This window comes from Heptranchias perlo, chromosome 10 (genome assembly GCF_035084215.1).
Source record: "Heptranchias perlo isolate sHepPer1 chromosome 10, sHepPer1.hap1, whole genome shotgun sequence".
In the NCBI taxonomy this organism is placed as follows: domain Eukaryota; kingdom Metazoa; phylum Chordata; class Chondrichthyes; order Hexanchiformes; family Hexanchidae; genus Heptranchias; species Heptranchias perlo.
The window spans coordinates 42,613,372-42,636,047 of NC_090334.1; the positions used below are offsets into that span (position 1 = coordinate 42,613,372).

Consider the following 22,676-nt stretch of genomic DNA (forward strand, 5'->3'; position numbering starts at 1 on the left):
AGGATCAGTACTTGAGCCTCAGCTGTTTACAATCTATATCAATGACTTAGATAAGGGGATTGAGTGTAATGTATCCAAGTTTGCTGACAATACAAAGCTAGGTAGGAATGTAAGCTGTGAGGAGGACACAAAGATAGTGCAAAGGGATATAGATAGGTTAAGTGAGTGGGCAAGAAGGTGACAAATGGAGTATAATATGGGGAAATGTGAAATTATCCACTTTGGTAGGAAGAATAGAAAAGCAGAATATTTTTTAAAAGGTGAAAGACTAAGAAATGTTGGTACCCAGAGGGATTTGGGTGTCCTTGTACATGAATCATATAAAGTTAACATGCAGGTACAGCAAGCAATTATGAAGGCAAATGGTATGTTAGCCTTTATTACAAGGGGGTTGGAGAATAAGAATAAGGAGATCTTGCTGCAGTTATATAGGGCTCTGGTGAGACCACACCTGGAGTACTGTGTACAGTTTTGGTTTCCTTATCTAAGGAAGGATGTATTTGCCTTAGAGGGGGTGCAGTGAAGGTTCACTAGATTGATTCCTGGGATGAGAGGGCTGTCCTATGAGGAGAGATTGAGTAGAATGGGCCTATATTCTCTGGAGTTTAGAAGAATGAGAGGTAATCTCATTGAAATGTATAAAATTCTTAGAGGGCTTGACAGGGTAGATGCTGAGAGGCTGTTTCCCCTAGCTGGAGAGTCTAGAACTAGGGGTCATAGTCTCAAGATAAGGGGTCGGCCATTTAGGACCGAGATGAGGAAAAATTTCTCCACTCAGAGGGTTGAGAATCTTTGGAATTCTGTACCCCAGAGGGCTGTGGATGCTCAGTCATTGAGTATATTCAAGACTGAGATTGATAGATTTTTGGACTCTAAGGGAATCAAGGGATATGGGGATTGGGCAGGAAAGTGGAGTTGAGGTAGAAGATCAGCCGTGATCTTAGTGAATGGTGGAACACTCCTGCTCCTATTTCTTATGTTTTTTTGTTCTAATGTTATCTATATTCCACAGACCATCACATGCCTAACAGCTACCACAGAGTCACCCATCCCTTTAGAGAGGTCCTCTCCCCATCCACCCCATACACTGTATATAAAAAAATATCGGCAGATCTGTTGTGTTTCCCACACTAAATGAGAGAATATTTTAGAATGAAGTGGATCGGGTTTGACCATTACTGTGGTTGAGACAAAATGTTTTGTGGGAATGGATTATTTGGTTTGTAAGAATTTGGTTGGGGTGTTGCTTCAATTAAATGATTTGGGGAAGTCATGAGAAATTAGTGAGAATTTAAAAGGCAACATATCAGGCTGTGGGAAAAAGGCATTCAGGAAGAGAGAGAGATCATGGTGCACAAACATATCATGGCCAGAGGATGAAGAGCAAAGCAAGAGCCAAGAATCGGCCATTTAAAAAAAAAAGAGCTGGAATCGGGGTTAGAGGCTGAAGAGTGGGCTGAAGGCAGAGCCGAAAGTGGAATCAGAAAGAAATTATTTGCAATCGAGAGTAGGGTGGAGGCTGAAAAGTGGGATGAGAGCTAATTTTAAAGCTAAGAGCACAACCAAGGCTGAGCTGGGAGCAACATTTTGGAGATTCTACAGACCGCAACAACCGAACAAAAGCAGCAGGTGGCTGGGAGCATGTCTTTGAATGTGAACAGAGCAGAAAGGGTACAACAAATGAAATTATATAATTTTTTAAAAATATTTTATAATGCAAAAATATATTATTTACAAATAATAAGAGATTTCTAGAAATGGAGTAAACCCAGTCAAATGTAGGAATTGCCAGATTCATTTGAGAGACTCACCATAGTGCCATTTAGTATCTAAATCCTACAACTGCATCATTACAGCCAACCAAGGAAAAGATTTGCAGGGCTACGGGGATAGGGCGGGGAGTGGGACTAGCTGGATTGCTCTTGAATAGAGCAGGCTGGGTGAATTGTTTTTACTCTACTGTGGGAGGTGGGGCTATATCATAGTATCATAGCAGATACAGCACAGGAAAAGGCCATTCAGCCCATCGTGTCTGTGCCGGCTCTTTGAAAGAGCGACTCAATTAGTCCCATTCCCCTGCTCTTTCCCCATAGCCCTGTAAATTTTTCCCTTCAAGTATTTATCCACTTCCCCTTTGAAAGTTACTATTGAATCTGCTTCCACCACCCTTTCAGGCTGTGCATTCCTAATCATTACAGCTCGCATAAAACAATGATTCCTCATGTCGCCTCTGGCTCTTTTGCCAATCACCTTACATCTGTGTCCTCTGGTTACTAACTCTTCTGCCACTGGAAACAGTTTCTCCTTATTTACTCAATCAAAACCCATCATGATTTTGAACATGTCTATCAAATCTCCCTTACCCTTCTCTGTTCTGAGGAGAACATCCCCAACTTCCCCAGTCTCACCGCATAACTGAAGTCCCTCATCCCTGGCACCATTCTAGTAAATCCCTTCTGCACCCTCTGTAAGGCTTTGACATCCTTCCTAAAGTGTGGTGCCCAGAATTGAACACAATACTCCAGCTGAGGCCTAACCCTTGCTTTATAAAGGATTAGCATAACTTCCTTGCCTTTGTACTCTATGCCTCTATTAATAAAACCCAGGATCCCATATGCTTTTTTAACAGCCTTCTCAACTTATCCTGCCACCTTCAAAGATTTGTACATGTGCACTCCCAGGTCTCTCTATTCCTGCACCCCCTTTAAAATTATGCCATTTAGTTTATATTGCCTCTCCTCATTCTTCCCACCAAAATGCATTACTTCACACTTCTCTGCGTTAAATTTCATCTACCGTGTTTCACCAGTCTGTCTATGTCCTCCTGAAGTCTGTTATTATCCTCCATATTGTTTACTATATTTCCGAGTTTTGTGTCATCTGCAAACTTTGAAATGATACTCTGTATACCCAAGTCCAGGTCATTAATATATATCAAAAAGAGAACACCACTGTATACTTCCCTCCAGTCCGAAAAAAAACTGTTCACCACTACTGCTTTCTGTCCCTTAGCCAATTTTGTATCCACGCTGCCACTGCCCTTTAATCCCATGGGCTTTAATTTTGCTAATAAGTCTATTATGTGGTACTTTATCAAATGCTTTTTGAAATTCCATATACACATCAACCGCACTACCCTCATCAACCTTTTCTGTTACTTCATCAAAGAACTCAATTAAGTTAGTCAAACACAATTTTCCTTTAGCAAATCTGTGCTGACTTTCATTTATTAGCCCATACTTTTCCAAGTGCCAATTTTGTCCCGGATTATTGTCTCTGAAAGTTTCCCCACCGCTGATGTTAGACTGACTGGCCTGTAATTGCTGTGTTTATCCCTCTCCCCTTTTTTGAACGGGGTGTAACATTTGCAATCCTCCAGTCCTCCGGCACCATCCCCATATCTAAGGAGGATTGGAAGATTGTGGCCAGAGCTTCCGCAATATCCACCCTTACTTTCCTCAGTAACCTAGGATGCATCCCATCTGGACCGGGTGACTTTTCTACTTTGAGTACTGCCAATCTTTCAAGCACCTCCCCTTTATTTTTATCCTATCCAATATCGCTACAATGGCACAATCCTCTTCTCCAGAGAAGACGCATGCAAAGTATTCATTTAGTGCCTGAGCCATGCCCTCTGCCTCCACAAGAAGATCTCTTTTTTTGTCCCTGTTCGGTCCCACGCTTCCTTTGACAACCCGTTTACTATTTATATGTTCATAAAAGACTTTTGGGTTCCCTTTTATGTTAGCCGCTAATCTATTCTCATACTCTCTCTTTGCCCCTCTGATTCCCTTTCTTATATCTCTTCTGTACTTTCTGTATTCAGCCTGGTTCTCTACTGTATAATGACCCTTACATTCATCATAAGCCTCCTTTATCTGTTTCATCTTAATCTCTATATCTTTAGTCATCCAGGGAGCTCTAGCTTTGGATGCCCTTCCTTGCCCTCTTGTAGGGATGTATCTATTCTGTATCCAAACCAACTCCTCCTTGAAGGCCTCCCATTGTTCAATTACTGTTTTGCCTACCAATTTTTGATTCCAATCCACCCGGGCAAAATTCTTTTTTAACTCACTGATATTTGCCCACCTCCAGTTAAGCATTTTCAAGCTTGATTGTTCCTTGTCCTTTTCTATAATTATTCTAAACCTAATGATATTATGATTACTGTTCCCCAAATGCTCCCCCAATGGAACATTCTCCATCTGCCCCACTTCATTTCCCAGAACTCGATCCAGCACTGTTTCCTTCCTGGTTGGACTGGAAACACACTGTTCCAGAAAGTTCTCTGAACACATTTCAGGAATTCCTCCCCCTCTTTGCCATTTACATTGTTACTGTCCCAGTCTATATTGGGATAATCGAAGTCCCCCAATAGCACTACTCTATAGTTGTTGCATCTTTCTGTAATTTGCCTGCAAATGTTCTCCTCTATCTCCTTCCCACTATTTGGTGGCCTCTAGTATACATCCAGTAGTGTTATAGCTCCTCTGTTGTTCCTTAATTCTAACCAAATAAATTCTGGCTTTGACCCCTTCAACTACATCATCCCTTTCCACTGCTATAATAGTTTCTTTGATCAATACTGCCACCCCCTCCTTTCTTTCCTTCCCCATCTTTCCTGAATATCTTGTAGCCAGGAAAATTAAGTACCCAATCCTCCCCTTCTTTGAGCCAGGTCTCTGTTATTGCCACTATATCATACATAGTCCATGTGGCAGCTTGAGCCTGCAGCTCACCAACCTTATTTACCACGCTCCGTGTGTTTACGCACATGCACTCTAAACTCATCTTAGATTGCCTCACATTTGCCCCTGTCTGATCCCTCCTATTTCTGAACTATTCTTTATTCTAGTGTTACTTGTCCCTCTCAGTCCTCTGTGCACCTTGTTTCTCCTCCCTAATGTTTCATCCTGCTGCCCATCCCTTGCCAAATTAGTTTAAATCCCCCCCCCCCTCACATCACTACTTAACCGCCCCGCAAGGACGTTGGTCCCAGTTCCGCTGAGGTGCAACCCGTCCATCTTGAACAGATCCCTCCTGCCCCAGAACCAGTCCCAATGCCCCAGGAATCTGAAGCCTTCCCTCCTGCACCATTGCTCCAGCCACACATTAACCTGTCTTATCCTACTATTCCTATACTCACTAGCACGTAGCTAGCACTGGGGTTAATCCAGAGATTACTACCCTTGAGGTCCTGCTTTTTAACTTCCTCCCTAGCTCCTGAAACTCTGACTGCAGGACCTTGACCCTTTTCCTTCCTATGTCATTGGTTCCCACATGGAGCACAACTTCTGGCTGTTCCCCTTCCCCTCTCAAAATGTTCTGCACTCTCTCAGTGATGTCCTTTACCAGGGAGGCAACACACCATGCGGGACTTACCTTGGCGATTGCAGAAATGCCTGTCTATCCCCGACTATCAAATCCCCTATTACAACTGCATTTCTTTTCCTGTGCAACCAAGTCTCCCATGTGCCGTGGATTTGCTCCTGACTCCCTAAGGTGTCAACACCCTCACTGGTATTCAACACTGGATACCGGTTTGTGCATGCCACACTCCCAGGGGACTCCTGCAGTGCCTGCCTGTTCCTCCTAGTCTGTCTGGTGATCACCCACCCTCTCTCTACCTAAACTCTCTGTATCTGCAGGTGACCACCTCCTGAAAGGTGCTATCCACAAAACTCTCAGCTTCCCGTATGCACTGTAGTGATGCCAGCCACCCCATAAACTCAGAAACGCTGAGCTCGAGCTCGAACAGTTGGCGACACTTCCTGCACATGTGGTTTTCCAGGACACTCAACATGTTCTGGAGTTCCCACATGGCACAGGATGTGCATGAGACGGGCCCCAGCTGTCCTGCCATGTTAGCTAACAATTACTTTAACTGTTTGTTTAACTTTAAGGCACTTTACTGTTTATCTGACACTAAAACACTAACCACTAAAAAACAATAACCAACCACTAAAAAGCATTAACTACTAAGACCAGTAACCACTAAAAACACTAACCAATGAACTAAATAGTTACTGACTTACCCTCGGCGCTCCTCCTTGTTTTATGATGTGACTTTTTGACTTTTTCTTTATTTTTGATTCCTCGTGCGGCTACCTTTACGCTCCGCTCAGTCCTAGTCTATAGTTCTTTGGTTTGAATCACTTAGCACCTCCTTCCCCCTCTGCACATAATTCCTACACTCACCTGAGTTGATTCTGAGTTGAAAGTCCTCACTCTGTTAGCAATTCGCTGCATTAGAGGTTCACTCTCTATCTTTTCCAACCTCTGTGCTCAAGCGTTGTCAGAGGTTGGGGAAGACAGATAGTGAACCTCTAACGCTGTCAATCTCATATCGAGAGCAGGATTATTCTGTCAATAACAAAAACAGAAAACACTGGAAACACTCAGCAAGTCAGTCAGCAGCTGTGGATAGAACAGATGAGTTAACATTTCAGGTGTGAACCCTTCGTCAGAACTACATTTTCTGTTTTTGTTTCAGATTTCCAGCATTTGCAGTTTTTTTGTTTTGTGTTTATATCTATCTCTTTTACGTTGAGGGCAGGATCATGCACTATGTGTCCTGTGCAGACTGGCGATCAAGTTGTTTCACTATTATGTCTCCATTAGCTGGAGGAGTTAGCCACATCAATGAAAAAGAAAAACTATAACTCTGAAATAAAAATAGAAAAATGCTGGAATTACATATAAGGCTCTTCAACCACTGTAAAGAACAAAGCAAGTTAATGTTTTAGGTTTGCGGTTTTTTACTGACTAAAGGATGTACACTCAATCTTTTGTTTTTAAGATGCTGACAGATCACATGTGCATTTTTGGTGTTATGAGGATGGACTATGCACTGACAGGATACATCAGTATTCCAATATTTGGATGACAAGTAATCCAAATTGTCAGGTTTTGCATTGAATGCTTCAATCTTTTGTAAAGGGCCAGATCAAAGAAATGGCGGGCTGTGCACCTGGAAATGATTAAATAGCGACCACCTACAGGGTGCAGGATATGTATGTAAACGCTCAAGATCTTGCACCAGATGAGCTGCAGAGATGCCCTTCCCCCAACTGGTTGCCTATAGCCCGGCTAGCTCAGTCGGTAGAGCATGGGACTCTTAATCCCAGGGTCGTGGGTTCGAGCCCCACGTTGGGCGGTTGTGTTTTTTATTTAAATACGTTTTATTGAATTTTACCAACACATTTAAATATTATAAAGTCTTAATATTGTGAAATGTCTTTTTGACAGATGTCTTCCAGAGCCTTTCATATACAAACTAGTTGATCTCCCGTGTGGTTGCGCACATGGAGTCACGGCCAGCGGCAGAATTCAGGTCAGGCAGGGTTAGCGGGCAGGCGGGAGGGTCGATATTGGACCGATGATTTTATACGGACGCGATGGGTACAACCCGAGAGTGAAAGTCCATCTTTATTTCGGACACAGTTAGACGATTATTAAACATTTGGCTTTAAACAACATCTGTTACTTCAGAAATGGCTCAGCGCCTCCGGACCCCGAAGCCCGACTTTCCCTCCGGCTCTGCTGCTGGTTTTCCCCCGCCCCCGAGTGAAGGGAGGTTGGTGCCCCTCCCGAGCGGCCGCTCTGCCGGTTGCTATGGTACCGGCTTGGGCGTCTGCTGACGAGGCTGCACGGCCTGGGAGACGGATCAGCCGCAAGTTGCTGCAAAACTCAGAGATGGACAGGTCATTTGAACAGAAAATGGGCCTGATCTCTTCGGAATTCACCTCCCTGAATGTGAAGGAGCAGAATGAAGTGTTGTCGCGTTTACTCCATATATGTCAGGTAAAGATGTTGTCAGAGCGCCTCTGATTCAGGCCTGGCTTACTTTTCGGCAGTATAAATGCGAAACGGTTAATGTATACATTCAATTAACCAAACAAAGACGTACCGGGATTATACACAATCAAGATATTGTTCACGATTAGTATTTTCTTGTTGCCTGTTTTGAGTTTTCTGCTGGGAAGATAACACAATCATAAATTCAAAAAATAAAATATACAATGTAGAGCATGGAAAATATTAACAGGTGCGTTTCTCACCTTATAGTTGCCGGTAGGTTATTAGATACAGATTATGCACGATGTTTTTCTCCCTCTGTTAAAGCAACAGCAACTCTTGGTTGGCCACAATTACAATTCTCTGAAACAAAATAGTGTTCAGTGTGCCAACCGGTTGTTATTTAAGTGTTTTATCGTGCCAGCTTCTGATGCGTTTTAAGTATTTAATTTAGTTTGTGCCTACTAGAAGCCGTGGTTTGCTTTTTGGTGGTCTTCATGTTTATTTAAAGGTTCCATCCCCTGTGAATGCGTTAATGTAGCTGTGCCATGGCTGGGATGGCACCTCAAGCAATCTGCCTTGGAGGAAGCTGATAAGAGGGTGGTACTGCCAGCAGGTGGAGGAACAGGAAAAACAAGTGTGGGTATGAGGAATAATAATGTGAGAATAGAAGGAAGTTAGCTTGACTGTGAGCCTTGCCCTTTATTCAAGGTGGCGAGCAGCAGGTGTACAGTTGAGAGAGGCGGGATTCCTACTGTGTGGTATTGAAATGTTATTAGTAGCTTAGGAGAGGGCCAGGCAGATGTCAAGTTGTTGCTGTTCAACTGCCTCCAAATAAGCCATTTTGCAAAAGGGGAGATCCACAGTACTGAACACACCTTTTATTAGTAAGAGAAAAAGATGAACAGTGTTCTGCAACAAGTGCTGAAGCAGCAAAACCATTTTTAAAAATTCCAGAAGTCAAAAATAAAGAGCTTTCTTGACAATAACAGCCTGTCCCTTAAGACAGATAGCATCTAAAGTGCTGGTCAAGAATCAGGAGCACCAGGTTGTAATAGAGCAACTTGCACTGACCTGCACCCTGCACTGTTAGAGGGAATCTGTGTGCAAAGCATGCTAACACATTGCATGTATTGCTGGACCCTCTTTGGACACAGTCAGGTGCAGATATTGGAAATGGCATAAAGTTGGAGTGCAGTGCTTTTCAAGGACACAATGGGAGCAAAGGATTCATGCCCATTTGGGAGCAGGACAGAAGAAAATCATTCCTGATTCCTTTCATGACATTGTAGACTTATTTTACTATTTCTCACAACAAAAATGTGAGAAAGAAAAATAATTGCAATTTACTGCAGTGGAAGCCATTGCAATATGAAATGCACTGGCATACAGTGGCTATGTATTCAAGACCATATTAGTTCATTTTGATACTCTATACAATAGGATATCTTGCAGTGCAATCACTCAAAAATAGCCCTGACAAAGATGTTATCCCATGATGGTATAGTTGCTGTCTAAAACTGCAGTGATTCAGGTTGATTTAATTAATAGCACTCTTGGCTCCGAGTTAGAGGATTGTTCATTCAAGCTCATAATCGAGGGTGACACTTTAGTACAGTACTGAGTGAGTACTGCATTGTTGCTATCCTCCAGTCAGATGTTAAACCAAGGCCTTGTCTCCCTTTTCGTGTGGATGTAAAAGATCCCATGGCACTATTTGAAGAATAGTGGTCATTTATCTCAATTGTATTTTCCTGGGACCTTGCTGTGTCCAAATTGGCTACTGTATTTGCCTACATAACAAAAGTAATTCATTGGTCGTGAAGTGCTTTGAGATGTGGTAAGGTGCTATATAAATTTGAGTTCTTGCTGTCAGTATAGGAATGATTTTAAAAGTGTCTTCAAATACTAATTCATATCACGCTCATTTTTAGTGCAAGTCTGATTTTCTGATGGCCTTTTTTTCCAGCTGCCACAGCTGAAAGAGCTCTACACTGAACTCTGTTCCTTGTTGTCCATTGACTTTGTATCAATCCTGCCCCAAGAGCTGGTGGAAAGAATCTATTCATATTTGTCCGCAGAGGATCTATTCAGAATGGCATGCTGTAACAAATCTTGGAGGGAATTTACAAACACTGACGTTCTGTGGTAAAAGAACATTTCTTTAGCTGTTTTAATGTTACATTCTGACTGAGTTAAAGTTATCTTTTTAAAAAATTGTATACCTATTGTCTTTTTAAAAATATTTTATTATTTCTATAGATGTAGTCCAGTGAATCTGGACTAATAAATGCAGACTGCACCAACAGAGACTCGGTTAGACTCTGGCATATCATCTCTTGGACCTGGGTTTATATTGTGCCCATTTAAGCATTATCAACTTGATATTCCCTTTCCTCAGAATCCCTTACTTTAATGAATACAAAAAAGTAATCTTTAAGTTAAACTAAATTATGGAAAGAAGATAGCTGTACAAAATCTATTGTTGGTTATGTGTGTAATTTGATTTGATAGTAATAGTTTTAATGGTGTAAAACCAAATGTCTCATCATTGAAAACATTAGCAGAGAATCAAATAACTAATTTGATTTGATAGTAATAGTTTTAATGGTGTAAAACCAAATGTCTCATCATTGAAAACATTAGCAGAGAATCAAATAACAAATAACATGGTGAAAAATTAAAATCTTATTTCCAATTATCTTTTTGAGAAATTCAGCAGTTTAATTAATTCAAAATAAAACTGGTCTTTACTTATATAGGGCCAGAACTTGCTGGAGCAGGGCATCTCATGGCTTACGCTGTTAATTAGACTTTTTCCCGCACCCTTCAGCTCAAAAATTGTTTGCACCCTAACCCTAACCTGGAAGTGTGAGCTGATAACGGCATGGCAAGGGCAACGGAGTATCCGGGACCTTAGGGAACAGTGGGACTGACCGTGTATCTCCTTAACCAATGAGATTTAAGGATTGAGAAATAAACAGAGGAAAGACTGAGAAGGAGGATGAATTAAGTGTGTGAATTAGAGAAAGAGAAATAAAGAGGTGGAAAGAAAGATTGGATTAAAAGAGAGAGAAAAAGGAGACAGAAAGGAAAAGTAAGAAAAAAATGTAAAATTTTAAATTTGACATTTTTAAAATCTCCAACAACAATTCACTACCTGAAGGAATGAGACTCCACAGTTTAAATTGTTCATTTTCTGGGCCAGAGAGGTTGATTGGCAGTAATTAACAAGTATCACGTCATTCAAAGGGTACTTACGCTATTAATTACTAGATTTAACTTTCTGTGGCAAGTTCAATGGGAAATTAATGTGCAAATCCAGCAAGTTCTTAAAAATAACAGGGAGGCTAAGTGCGAGATGCTGTTTGTGCGAGGCAAATGGGGGAGTGGCATAAATCGACCAGCAAGTTCTGCAGACTCGCAACTCAGGGTGCATCTCTTAATCCCCTGAATTTGTTGGCCGATTTGCACATTAATAACGGCGTGTGTCATTCACATAGAATCATAGAATCATAGAAGTTACAACATGGAAACAGGCCCTTCGGCCCAACATGTCCATGTCGCCCAGTTTATACCACTAAGCTAGTCCCAATTGCCTGCACTTGGCCCATATCCCTCGATACCCATCTTCCCCATGTAACTGTCCAAATGCTTTTTAAAAGACAAAATTGTACCCGCCTCTACTACTGCCTCTGGCAGCTCGTTCCAGACACTCACCACCCTTTGAGTGAAAAAATTGCCCCTCTGGATCCTTTTGTATCTCTCCCCTCTCACCTTAAATCTGTGCCCCCCTCGTTATAGACTCCCCTACCTTTGGGAAAAGATTTTGACTATCGACCTTATCGATGCCCCTCATTATTTTATAGACTTCTATAAGATCACCCCTTAACCTCCTACTCTCCAGGGAAAAAAGTCCCAGTCTGTCTAACCTCTCCCTGCCGTTATTTTTCCAGCAAGTTCCAACTCATTGTTTTAGGAGAAAAGGAATGGCATAAAATACCTTAGCTGATAAGATGATCAGAATAAAATAATCACAGAAGCGTGTAGAGGAAGCTTGTATGAATGTCATTGCTAAGGAAAATAAACAGTGTTGTGGCCTACTAAATTATGGTCTTTTCAGGGAGAATTTTAAATAATCTATTGTCCTTCATTAGCTTTGAAGGTCTTAGTCCATGGACTATGCATCCCTGAACTGATAAAGTTTGAACTTATCACCTTCTATCTGTTAGTCTGATATGTCAGTTATGCTTTTTTAAAGCAAATAATTGTAGAGCGCAGATATATTACAACAATTTTTCAGATATTTGAATTGTTTTGAAAACTGACAGACAATCATGTCATATGTAAGTAATACTTAGCAGTTTTACTTTTTTTAATAGGCAGCCACTATGTGCTGTTCAAAATTGGCTTAATTTTGACACTGATCAGCAACTCTTCTCCAACATCCAGTACAGTTACAGTCCCACAGGTAACATATTGCACTATTAGCTGGCAGGTGCTTCTGGCGAACTCCACAAATTACTGTCTTTTAGAGCTGTACATTACTGGTTAAATTATTTATTTACATGTTAGGAGGATTTTTAATCACAGTAAAGAGAAAATTGCTGTGATAATATATCATTGAATTCATTTTGGAAGAATGCTTTTGAAAATACAAAATATCTACTGTGACTAAGTAATTATTTAGAAAACTCAACATATGCGTTGATGAAGATGATAATTCTTACATGTTAAATAATAAGATGATAAATGTCTAGAATACTCTTTGGATAAGTAGTGAGAAGCCCTTTGAAATTATTTGATCTCAAATAAATACGTATCATTCCTGATAAGGTAAAAAATCAGTGGTAAAATGTTACTCCACTGCTGAATAAGGTACAACACTTTATAAATCTTATTGTAATATTCATAGTCCTTGAATCGCTATTTTGAACCAATGAAAATAATAAGATATATTCACAGATGTGTGTGATTATAATTTTTATTGATACTAAATAACAATACAAAGACTATGAATATTACATTAAGGTCTGTAAAATGCTGTACCTTATTCAACAGCATTTACCTTCAAGTGTCTGCATCTCTTTAACTTTGACCTGCAGCCCTTTAAGGTTGTATGCTTGCAATACTTCACGTGGCCACTTCAACTCATTCCTTGCAAAAGGGTTAGGCTGAAAAATTCGGCCCTGATTTTGGGTTGTAGCTGACATGTTTGAAAGATAAAAATGCGGCCACAAATGGGATGAAAAATGTCGCCGTCGTTTTAAAGTCTCAAAAATAATTTTGAAAAGCTTTCAGTCTTTGCAAAGGCTGAATGGGGGAAAGAAGTGATGGCTGATAATGAAAAGACAGGAAACACAATGTGGAGTTACAAAGCAGACTCTGTGGGCAAGTGATAGGGTAAATAAGGGGAAACCAGCGGATGCAGTATATTTGGATTTTCAAAAGGCATTCGATAAGGTGCCACAGAAGAGGCTGTTACACAAGATTAAGGTTCATGGGATTGGAAGTAATATATTAGCATGGATTAAGGATTGGTTAACGGACAAAAAACAAAGAGTAGGAATAAACGGATCGTTTTCAGGTTGGCAGGTTGTAACTGGTGGGATGCCGTAAGGATCGGTGCTTGGACCTCAGCTGTTTTCAATCTACATCAATGACTTAGATGAGGGGACCGAGTGTAATGTATCCAAGTTTACTGATGGTACAAAGCTAGGAGGGAAAGTAAGCATTTTACTGACCCTAATATAATATTCATAGACACATATCCATATGATCTATCATTAAGATTCAGCAAGTACAAAGAGGCTGATAAAGGGATATAGACAGGTTAAGTGAGTGAGCGAGAATGTGGGAGATGGCATATAATGTGGAGAAATGTGAAATTATCCATTTTGGTAGGAAGAATAGAAAAGCAGAATATTTTTTAAAAGGTGAGAGGGACTTGAGTGTCCTTGTATACGAATCACAGAAAGTTAACAGGCAGGTACAGCAAGCAATTAGGAAGGTAAATGGTGTGTTAGCCTTTATTGCAGGGGGATTGGAGTACAAGAGCAAGGAGGTCTTACTGCAATTATATAGGGCTCTGGTGAGACCACACCTGGAGTACTGTGTACAGTTTTGGTCTCCTTACCTAAGGAAGGATATACCTGCCTCAGTGGGGGTGCAACAAAGGTTCACTAGATTGATATCTGGGATGAGAGGGTTGTTCTATGAGGGGAGATTGGGTAGAATGGGCCTATATTCCCTGGAGTTTAGAAGAATGAGAGGTGAACTCATTGAAACGTATAACATTTTTAGAGGGCCTGACAGGGTAGATGCTGAGAGGCTGTTTCCCCTGGCTGGAGAGTCTAGAACTAGGGGTCATAGTCTCAAGATAAGGGGTTGGCCATTTAGGACCGAGATGAGGAAAGATTTCTTCACTCAATGGATTGTGAATCTTTGGAATTCTGTACCCCTGAGGGCTGTGGATGCTCAGTCGTTGAGTATATTCAAGACTGAGATGGATAGATTTTTGAACACTAAGGGAATCACAGTATATGGGGATAGGGTGGGAAAGTGGAGTTGAGGTAGAAGATCAGCCATGATCTTATTGAATGGCGGAGCAGGCACGAGGGGTCGTATGGCCTACTCCTGATCCTGTTTCTTATGTTCTTATTGCCCCAATCCTTTGTTTAGTGGCTGGCTAAGTGGCATGCCGTTGCATGAGGTGGGTTTCTCTGTTTTGAACCAAGATCAGATTAGGTTAATTCTTTGAAGGAATTAATTGGAAACCACTTGCCATTGTAATCCACAAAGTGGTGAGTAAAAATAACTTTCCAAATGTAATAACACATTTAAGACTGAAGGGATGATGGCTGAGTAGCAAACTAATCAATCGCTTTTATTGTCTATACCAGTACAGAAGGCAAGTCTTTCTGCATTTTCTCCACGAGGAACTAACAAGTATAACTGAAGCATGTGGTCTATCATTAAGATTCAGCAAGTACTTTCTCTGCATCAAATATGTAGTTAGATTATCAAAAAGGAAAATATATATTTTTTGCTGCAAATAAATATATAATATTATAATACCTGCATATAGTGTGCAATTTATTTTTTCTGTATTTGTATTAAAAACACTAAAGGTGGTACCAACGGCATATAGCATGTACTTTCAACTTCAAACTCGTTATCTGTCTATGTTGTCCTATCCCATGTATTATGCACCCTCTGCCACATCCAGCCTAATGGTATACAAGTAAAATATTTACTATAGATTATATATTGTAAAGAATAACAAATTCTGGCATGAACTTTAAGGCAACCTCAGGATTTTACTGACATTCACAAATGTCAGTCTAATGGTTTATCACATCAGCCTGGAGTGATATCTGTTAATAAATTGTTACCCTTTCATTTTGTTAGGACTCACATCTCCGAGATACAGCACCGCAATTCTTTCTGATTGTGCATCACTGTCCTCAACTTGCCGATGGAAGGAAATTTATATTAGGGCTTGTCACCTGAATCAAAACTGGGCATTGGGCAGGTATACAGTTTTACCTTTACTTCGAGGCCACCAAGAAAGAGTAGACTGCCTTGACTGTGATGGTGAGTGATATTGAGCAAGAGCAGAGAAAGTGAGATAGAAAAATGTAGATTATGAAGTGAGTTTTTTTGTCTCGTAGGCATTGACTTCCAGGTGTGTTATAGTATTTCAGACACCAGTCACCCTCATGTACCATGACCAAGTGGTCATTATTCAAGTGTGTGCCTAGACTGTGACACAGACAATAAGAATTTGCATTTATATAGCGCCATTAATATAGAAAAATGTCCCAAAGTGCTTCACAGAAGCATAAAGGAAAAATTAAGTCTAAGCCAAAAACGGAGATATTCGGAGGAGAGACCAAAAGCTTGGTCAACGAGGTGGGCTTTTAGAAGGGTCTTAAAAGAGAAGACAGAGAAAATGGGGACTGTCTGGGTGGAGGCACAGCCACCAACGGTGGGCAAAGGGAAGGAATGCACAAGAGGCCCAGGTCAGAGGAACGGAGAGTTCGGGGAAGAGATGGGTTGTAACGTTGAAGAAGGTCACAGTGATAGGGAGGAGCAAGGCCATGAAGGGATTCAAACACAATCGAAAGGGCATTACAGACAAACCCAATCCTGTCCTTACCTGATCTTTACACATGCACTTCCAAGAGTGATTGCTGAATAGGGACCAGGGACAGGAACCCCAGCCAATTTTCTCCTCTGTGACACAGGGACCCTGGGATCAATTGTAACATCCCTACCAGTGCCTGGGCTGAGATCAGCAAACGTGGCACAGACTTAAAATGGGATCTCACTGGTCTCCATGGCCCAGTTATTCGCTAGATAAACTTGTGGAGCCTTCAGGTGAGCAAGCTGCAGTGTTCCCTTTGGAAAGGCATATCAGCAAACAAATAAACAAATATCTGCAAGTATATTAAAACCACAAAATACTTTTTATTTAATTTCCAAATATATGCACTGATACATTATATATTGGCTAATCAGTTTTACCTAGTCCATTGATATATGTGCACTCTTCAATTTTCATTTGAAATTTAGGATGACAGCTAGTGTTACAGGTTAGAAAGCTTATTCCAATGATATACTGATAACTTCTTAACAATTGAACCTAATATATTAACATGGTATTTTGTAAAAACAGCTTATTCTTATTTTTTAATATATACAGCCTAGGTACAGATTTTGGTTCAAATGAGGCAATGCATTTCAGAAAATGGAATTTGTTACTTAGCAAAGAATTTGAGTCTATGCATTTGGTTTTTTACCCATGTAATTCTTTGGGAGTAGTTGACCAATTAATTGAAAACTCACCTGCAATCCAGAAAAGGGTCATTGCTTTGAATTATTTTAAATAGAAAGTCTTAAGTAGAAATCTGCCATCAGACTCTGCCAATGTCACATTTGACTGATCGGGAATCATAAATTTTTTTTTATTCGTTCATGGGATGTGGGTGTCGCTGGCAAGGCCATTTATTGCCCATCCCTAATTGCCCTTGCGAAGGTGGTGGTGAGCCGCCTTCTTGAACCGCTGCTGTCCATGTGGTGAAGGTTCTCCCACAGTGCTGTTAGGTAGGGAATTCCAGGATTTTGACCCAGCGACGATGAAGGAACGGCGATATATTTCCAAGTCGGGAAGATGTGTGACTGGGAGCGAACGTGCAGGTGGTGTTGTTCCCATGTCCCTGCTGCCCTTGTCCTTCTAGGTGGTAAAGGTCGCGGGTTTGGGAGGTGCTGTCGAAGAAGCCTTGGCGAGTTGCTGCAGTGCATCCTGTGGATGGTACACACTGCCGGTGGTGAAGGGAGTGAATGTTTAGGGTGGTGGATGGGGTGCCAATGAAGCGGGCTGCTTTGTCCTGGATGGTGTCGAGCTTCTTGAATGTTGTTGGAGCTGCATGCATCCAGGCAAGTGGAGAGTATTCCATCACACTCCTGACTTGTGCCTTGTGATGGAAAGGCTTTGGGAAGTCAGGAGGTGAGGCACTCGCCACAGAATACCCAGCCTCTGACCTGCTGTTGTAGCCACAGTATTTATGTGGTTGGTCCAGTTAAGTTTCTGGTCAATGGTGACCCCCCAGGATGTTGATGGTGGGGGATTCGGCGATGGTAATACCGTTGAATGTTAAGGGGAGGTGGTTAGATTCTCTCTTGTTGGAGATGGTCATTGCCTGGCACTTGTCTGGCATGAATGTTACTTGCCACTTATCAGCCCAAGCCTGGATGTTTTCCAGGTTTTGCTGCATAAAATATTACAGTACAGATGGTGGCCTTTTGGTCCATCGCACATGTGCTGGCTCTCTGAAAAAAACTATCCATATAATGCTGTTCCCCTGCTTTTTCCCTGTACACTTTTAAATTTTTCTTTTCTAAATATCTCTCCACTTCTTTTTTTAAAACCTTTAATGGATTCTGCTTCCACCACTGTTTGTGGTGGGGCATTCCATGTTCTTACAGCTCTGCATAAAAATATGTATCCCTTTGTTCTATTGGTGTCAATTTTAAATTTGTACTCTGCAGTTACTGACTTACTGGCCAGATTTTCAAAACTTTTCATAATTTTGAACAACTCTATTAGATCTCCTTGTAACATTCTCTGTTCTGTGATGGTTGTGCTTCAGATAACTCACAGAGACCACTTACTCCCAGCCTCCACTCCACTCCTCCCTCAGCCCTCTACCACTGAAACCCTTCTATGCTCCTTTGTCATCTCCAGACTCAACTACTCTAGTGCTCCCATAAGAACATAAGAAATAGGAGCAGGCCCCTCGATCCTGCTCCGCCATTCAATAAGATCATGGCTGAACTTCGACTCCAACTCCACTTTCCTGGCCGATCCCCATATCCCTTGATTCCCCTAGAGTCCAAAAATTTATCGATCTCAGCCTTGAATATATTCAATGACTCAGCATCCACAACCCTCTGGGGCAGAGAATTCCAAAGATTCACAGCCCTCTGGTGAAGAAATTCCTCCTCATCTCAGTCTTAAATGGCTGACCCCTCATCCTGCGACTCTGCCCCCTAGTTCTAGACTCTCCAGCCAGGAGAAATAACCTCTCAGCATCTACCCTGCCAAGTCCCCTCAGCATCTTTTATGTTTCAATGAGATCACCTCTCATTCTTCTGAACTCCAGAGAGTATACATCCATTCTACTCTCCTTGCTAGCCTCCCATCCTCCACCTTCTATAAAGTCCAGTTTATCCAAAACTCTGCCAGATATATTGTGCTCCACACTAAGTCCCACAGTCCCTTCATCCAAATCCTCACTGACCTAGTATGGGTTTCCATCCCCCAACATCTGAAGTTTAAAATCCTTGTCCTCATCTTTAAATCCTTCCAGGGCCTCACCTCCACAATCACCTCCAGCCCTAAATCTCCCTGAATTTTCCATTCCTTTAAACTCTGGCCTCATGCAACTGCCTCCCCTCCCCACCCCATCCCCCTCCACAGCATCACCTCTTTGTTTTTGTACTCAATGCCCCTATTTATAAATTGAGGGTCCCATATCCTTTTTTAAAATATAGCTTTATTAACTTGTCCTCCTACTCATAAAGGTTTGTGTACATGAGCCTCTAAATGTCTCTGCTCTTCTGGACCTTTTAAATGTTTACCATTTAGTGTGTAGGGTAGATTTTTCAAGTCCTCACATATGGTAAGATACATTGCACAGCGCAAGCGCTCATTGAAAAATTGCAAGCACTGGATCTGCAGTTTATCATTGGGCGCTCACGGTATATGAGGTACTTCATCGCATGCAAGGACTTGAAAAGTATACTTATATTTTCTCCCCTTATTCTTCCTCCTAAACTTATATTTCTTCACATCAAATTTCACCTGGCATCAATCGGCCCAGTCTACTTACTTGTCTGTGTCCTCCTGAAGTCATTGACAGTCCTCATCAAAGTTAACAAGGCTCCCTATTTTTATGTCGTCTTTAATTTTGCTTTGTGCTCCTTATATTTGAGTCCAGATTATTTACATATATTGGGAAGAGCAATGGCTCTAACACTAACCTCTGCAAAACAGCACAGTTTACATCTCTGCAGTCCAAAAAAAGCATCTATTAATCACTACTCTCTGTTTTCTATCATTTAGCTAACTACCTATCTATGCTGCTACACCCTGTTTAATTCCACTCACCTTAATTTTATCAACAAGCCATTTATGTAGCATCTTATCACGTCCATCTATCCGTTGTGTTCTGCCCTAGGGCAGATCCTAACTTAAATCTCACACATGAGATTCATGAGCCACTGAGTAGCTGAGGGGGCTTGCCACTGTTAGTTTTTCAAAGTTTTTACCTTAGGAGTACCTTCTGCTAGATGGGCTGCAATCAAGGCTAAAGAGCCCCATCTATCCTTTACGATGGGGAGGAGGGGCACTTGTACCCATCAGATGCAAGTACTCCCCTTGGACATCAGTCTAGTATTTAGAGCCAGCGCTCTGGTCTCCTCTAGCTGGGACTGTCTGGAGTGGGGCCTGAACTCAGCCCTTCTGACTCAGAGGCTGGAATACTACCACTGAGCCAGTGATCACCCGTCCAGATGTGAGTAACCTGCTGGATATCACCCCAATATTTAGATACCATATTCTAGTCTCCGCCGGGGTTGTCTGGAGTGGGGTTGAAACCCTCCACCTTCTGACTCAAAGGCAGAAATGCTACAACTTCGTCAAGATCTCACTCCCTCCTTATCAAGTACTTTAAAAAATATATATATGAGCAATGTTCACCAATGCAATTTGTTAATTCCTCAAAGAACTCTATTAAGTTTGTTAGATATAACTTGCCATGTACAAATCCACTCTGGCTGTCCTTATTTAACACATATCTTTGTAAGTGAGTAAATATTTTATCCCATATTATGGCTCACCGACTATGTGACATGGTATCCCTTCTCTCCTTGAACAGAGGTGTTATTTGGGCAATCTGACAATCCTCTGACTCAACTTCCATTTCCAAGGATGTATGAAAGATTGTGGTCAGAGGCTCTGCCATTTCCACTCAGGATTCTAGACTACATGCCATCAGCCCAGTGCCCTTTCCACTTTGAGTTCCACCAATGTTTTCAGTGTTGCTTCCATACATATAGTTATCCTTTCTAATTGCTCCACCTCTTCCCCTGTACCCTTTCATTCTTGCTATCACAAGAGCTGCCCAGAGTGACTCAGTTCTCTGACTTGCTTCTGTCTCTCCTGTGGGGCACTGCTTGACCTCCCCACTGGTGGCATAATAAAAATTAGAAACTTGATGTGTGGGTAATTGCACATGCAAACCCATGTCCTACCTACTCCATGGTACTGCACATTAGTGTATTAACACATTTCATCATTGTGCCACATACCACATTCTTTTTATGTCTATTTAATTTTTAAAATGAACATATGGCTAACTAAAGAAGTTGAGGAGAGTATTAGATTGAAAGAAGAGGCCTATAATGTTGCCAAGAAGAGTAATAAGCCTAGGGATTGGGAGAGTTTTAGAAACCAACGAAGGACGACCAAAAAATTGATAAAGAGGGAGAAAATAGAATGTGAAAGTAAACGAGCATGAAATATAAAAATGGATTTTAAAAGCTTCTACAAGTATGTAAAATGGAAGAGAACAGCAAAAGTAAACATTGGTCCCTTAGAGGCTGAGACAGGAGAAATTATAATGGGGAATCAGGAGATGGCAGATGCGTTAAACAAATATTTTGTATCTGTCTTCATAGTAGAAGACACAAAAAGCATACCAAAAATAGTGGGGAACCAAGGGGTAAATGAGAGTGAGGAACTTAAAACAATTAATATCACTAGAGAAAAACAATTGGACAAACTAATGGGACTAAAAGCCAACAAATCCCTTGGACCTGATGGCCTACATCCGAGGGTTCTAAAAGATGTGGCTGCAGAGATAGTGGATGCATTGGTTGTGATCTTCCAAAATTCTCTAGATTCTGGAATGGTCCCCGTGGATTGGAAGGTAGCAAATGTAACCCCGCTATTCAAGAAGGGAGGGAGAGAGAAAACAGGAAACTACAGGACAGTTAGCCTGACATTAGTTGTCGGGAAAATGCTGGAATCCATTATCAAGGAAGTGGTAACAGGGCACTTAGAAAATCATGAAATGATTAGACAGAGTCAATACGGTTTTATGAAAGGGAAATCGTGTTTGACAAATTTTTTGAGGATATAACTAGCAGGGTAGATAAAGGGGAACCAGTGGATGTAGTATTTTCCATAAGGCATTCCATAAGGTGCCACATAAAAGGTTGTTACACAAGGTAAGGGCTCATGGCGTTGGGGATAATATATTAGCATGGATAGCAGATTGGTTAAAGGACAGAAAACAGAGAATAGGGATAAACGGGTCATTCTCAGGTTGGCAGGCTGTAACTAGTGCAGTGCCACAAGGATCGGTGCTTGGGCCTCAGCTATTTACAATCTATATTAATGACTCAGATGAAGGGACCAAGTGTAATATATCCCAGTTTGCTGACGATACAATCTAGGTGGGAAAGTAAACTTTAAGGAGGACACAAAGAGTATGCAAAGAGATATAGACAGATAAGTGAGTGGGCAAGAAGGTAGCAGATGGAGTATAATGTGGGGAACTGTGAGGTTATTCACTTTGGTAGGAAGAATAAAAAAACAGAATATTTTTTAAATGGTGAGAAACTATTAAATATTGGTGTTCAGAGACACTTGGGTGTCCTCGTACAAGAAACACAAAAAGTTAGTATGCAGGTACAGCAGGCAGTTAGGAAAGCAGATGGTATGTTGGCCTTTATTGCAAGGGGGTTGGAGTACAAAAGTAGGGAAGTCTTACTACAGTTGTACAGGGCTTTAGTGAAACCTCACCTGGAGTACTGTGTACAGTTTTGGCCTCCTTATCTAATGAAGAATATACTTGCCTTAGAGGCGGGTGCAACGAAGGTTCATAAGATTAATTCCTGGGATGAGAGGGTTATCTTATGAAAAGAGGTTGAGTAGAATGGGCATATATTCTCTGGAGTTTAGAAGAATGAGATTTGATCTCTTTGAAACAAGGCTACGGCCCAAATGCTGGAATATGGGATTAGAGTAGACAGGGCTGATGGCCGGCGCGGACACGATGGGCCGAAGGGCCTCTATCCATGCTGTATAACTCTATGACTCTATGAAACATATAAGATTATGAGGGGGCTTGACAGGGTAGATGCTGAGAGATTGTTTCCCCTGGCTAGAGAGTCTCGAACTAGGGGGCATAGTCGGCCATTCAAGACTGAGGTGAGGAGGAATTTCTTCACGCAGAGGATTGTGAATCTTTGGAATTCTGTACCCCAGAGGGCTGTGGATGCTGAGTCATTAAATATATTCAAGGCTG

The 22,676-nt window shown here is 41.4% G+C and overlaps 1 protein-coding gene and 1 non-coding gene across 5 annotated transcripts in view; both read left to right on the forward strand.

Annotated features, from left to right (window-relative positions):
* Positions 1 to 6,146: 6,146 nt before the first annotated feature.
* The window catches only part of LOC137326445 (F-box/WD repeat-containing protein 7-like), a 51,173-nt gene continuing 34,643 nt past the window's right edge, over positions 6,147 to 22,676 (forward strand). For 3 of the 4 annotated variants that reach the window (XR_010964196.1, XM_067991550.1, XM_067991551.1), the window contains exons 1-4: positions 6,147 to 7,803; positions 9,767 to 9,945; positions 12,180 to 12,268; positions 15,208 to 15,393. Coding sequence is in view for 3 of the 4 variants with exons in the window: in XM_067991550.1 (XP_067847651.1) it covers positions 7,615 to 7,803; positions 9,767 to 9,945; positions 12,180 to 12,268; positions 15,208 to 15,393 (643 nt within the window). In the remaining variant the exon portion in view is untranslated. The remainder of the gene's footprint in view (positions 7,804 to 9,766; positions 9,946 to 12,179; positions 12,269 to 15,207; positions 15,394 to 22,676) is intronic. The other variant, XM_067991552.1, reaches the window with a different exon arrangement.
* On the forward strand, positions 7,084 to 7,156 carry trnak-cuu (transfer RNA lysine (anticodon CUU)). Its single transcript has one exon. It is a non-coding gene; the product is annotated as a tRNA-Lys (tRNA).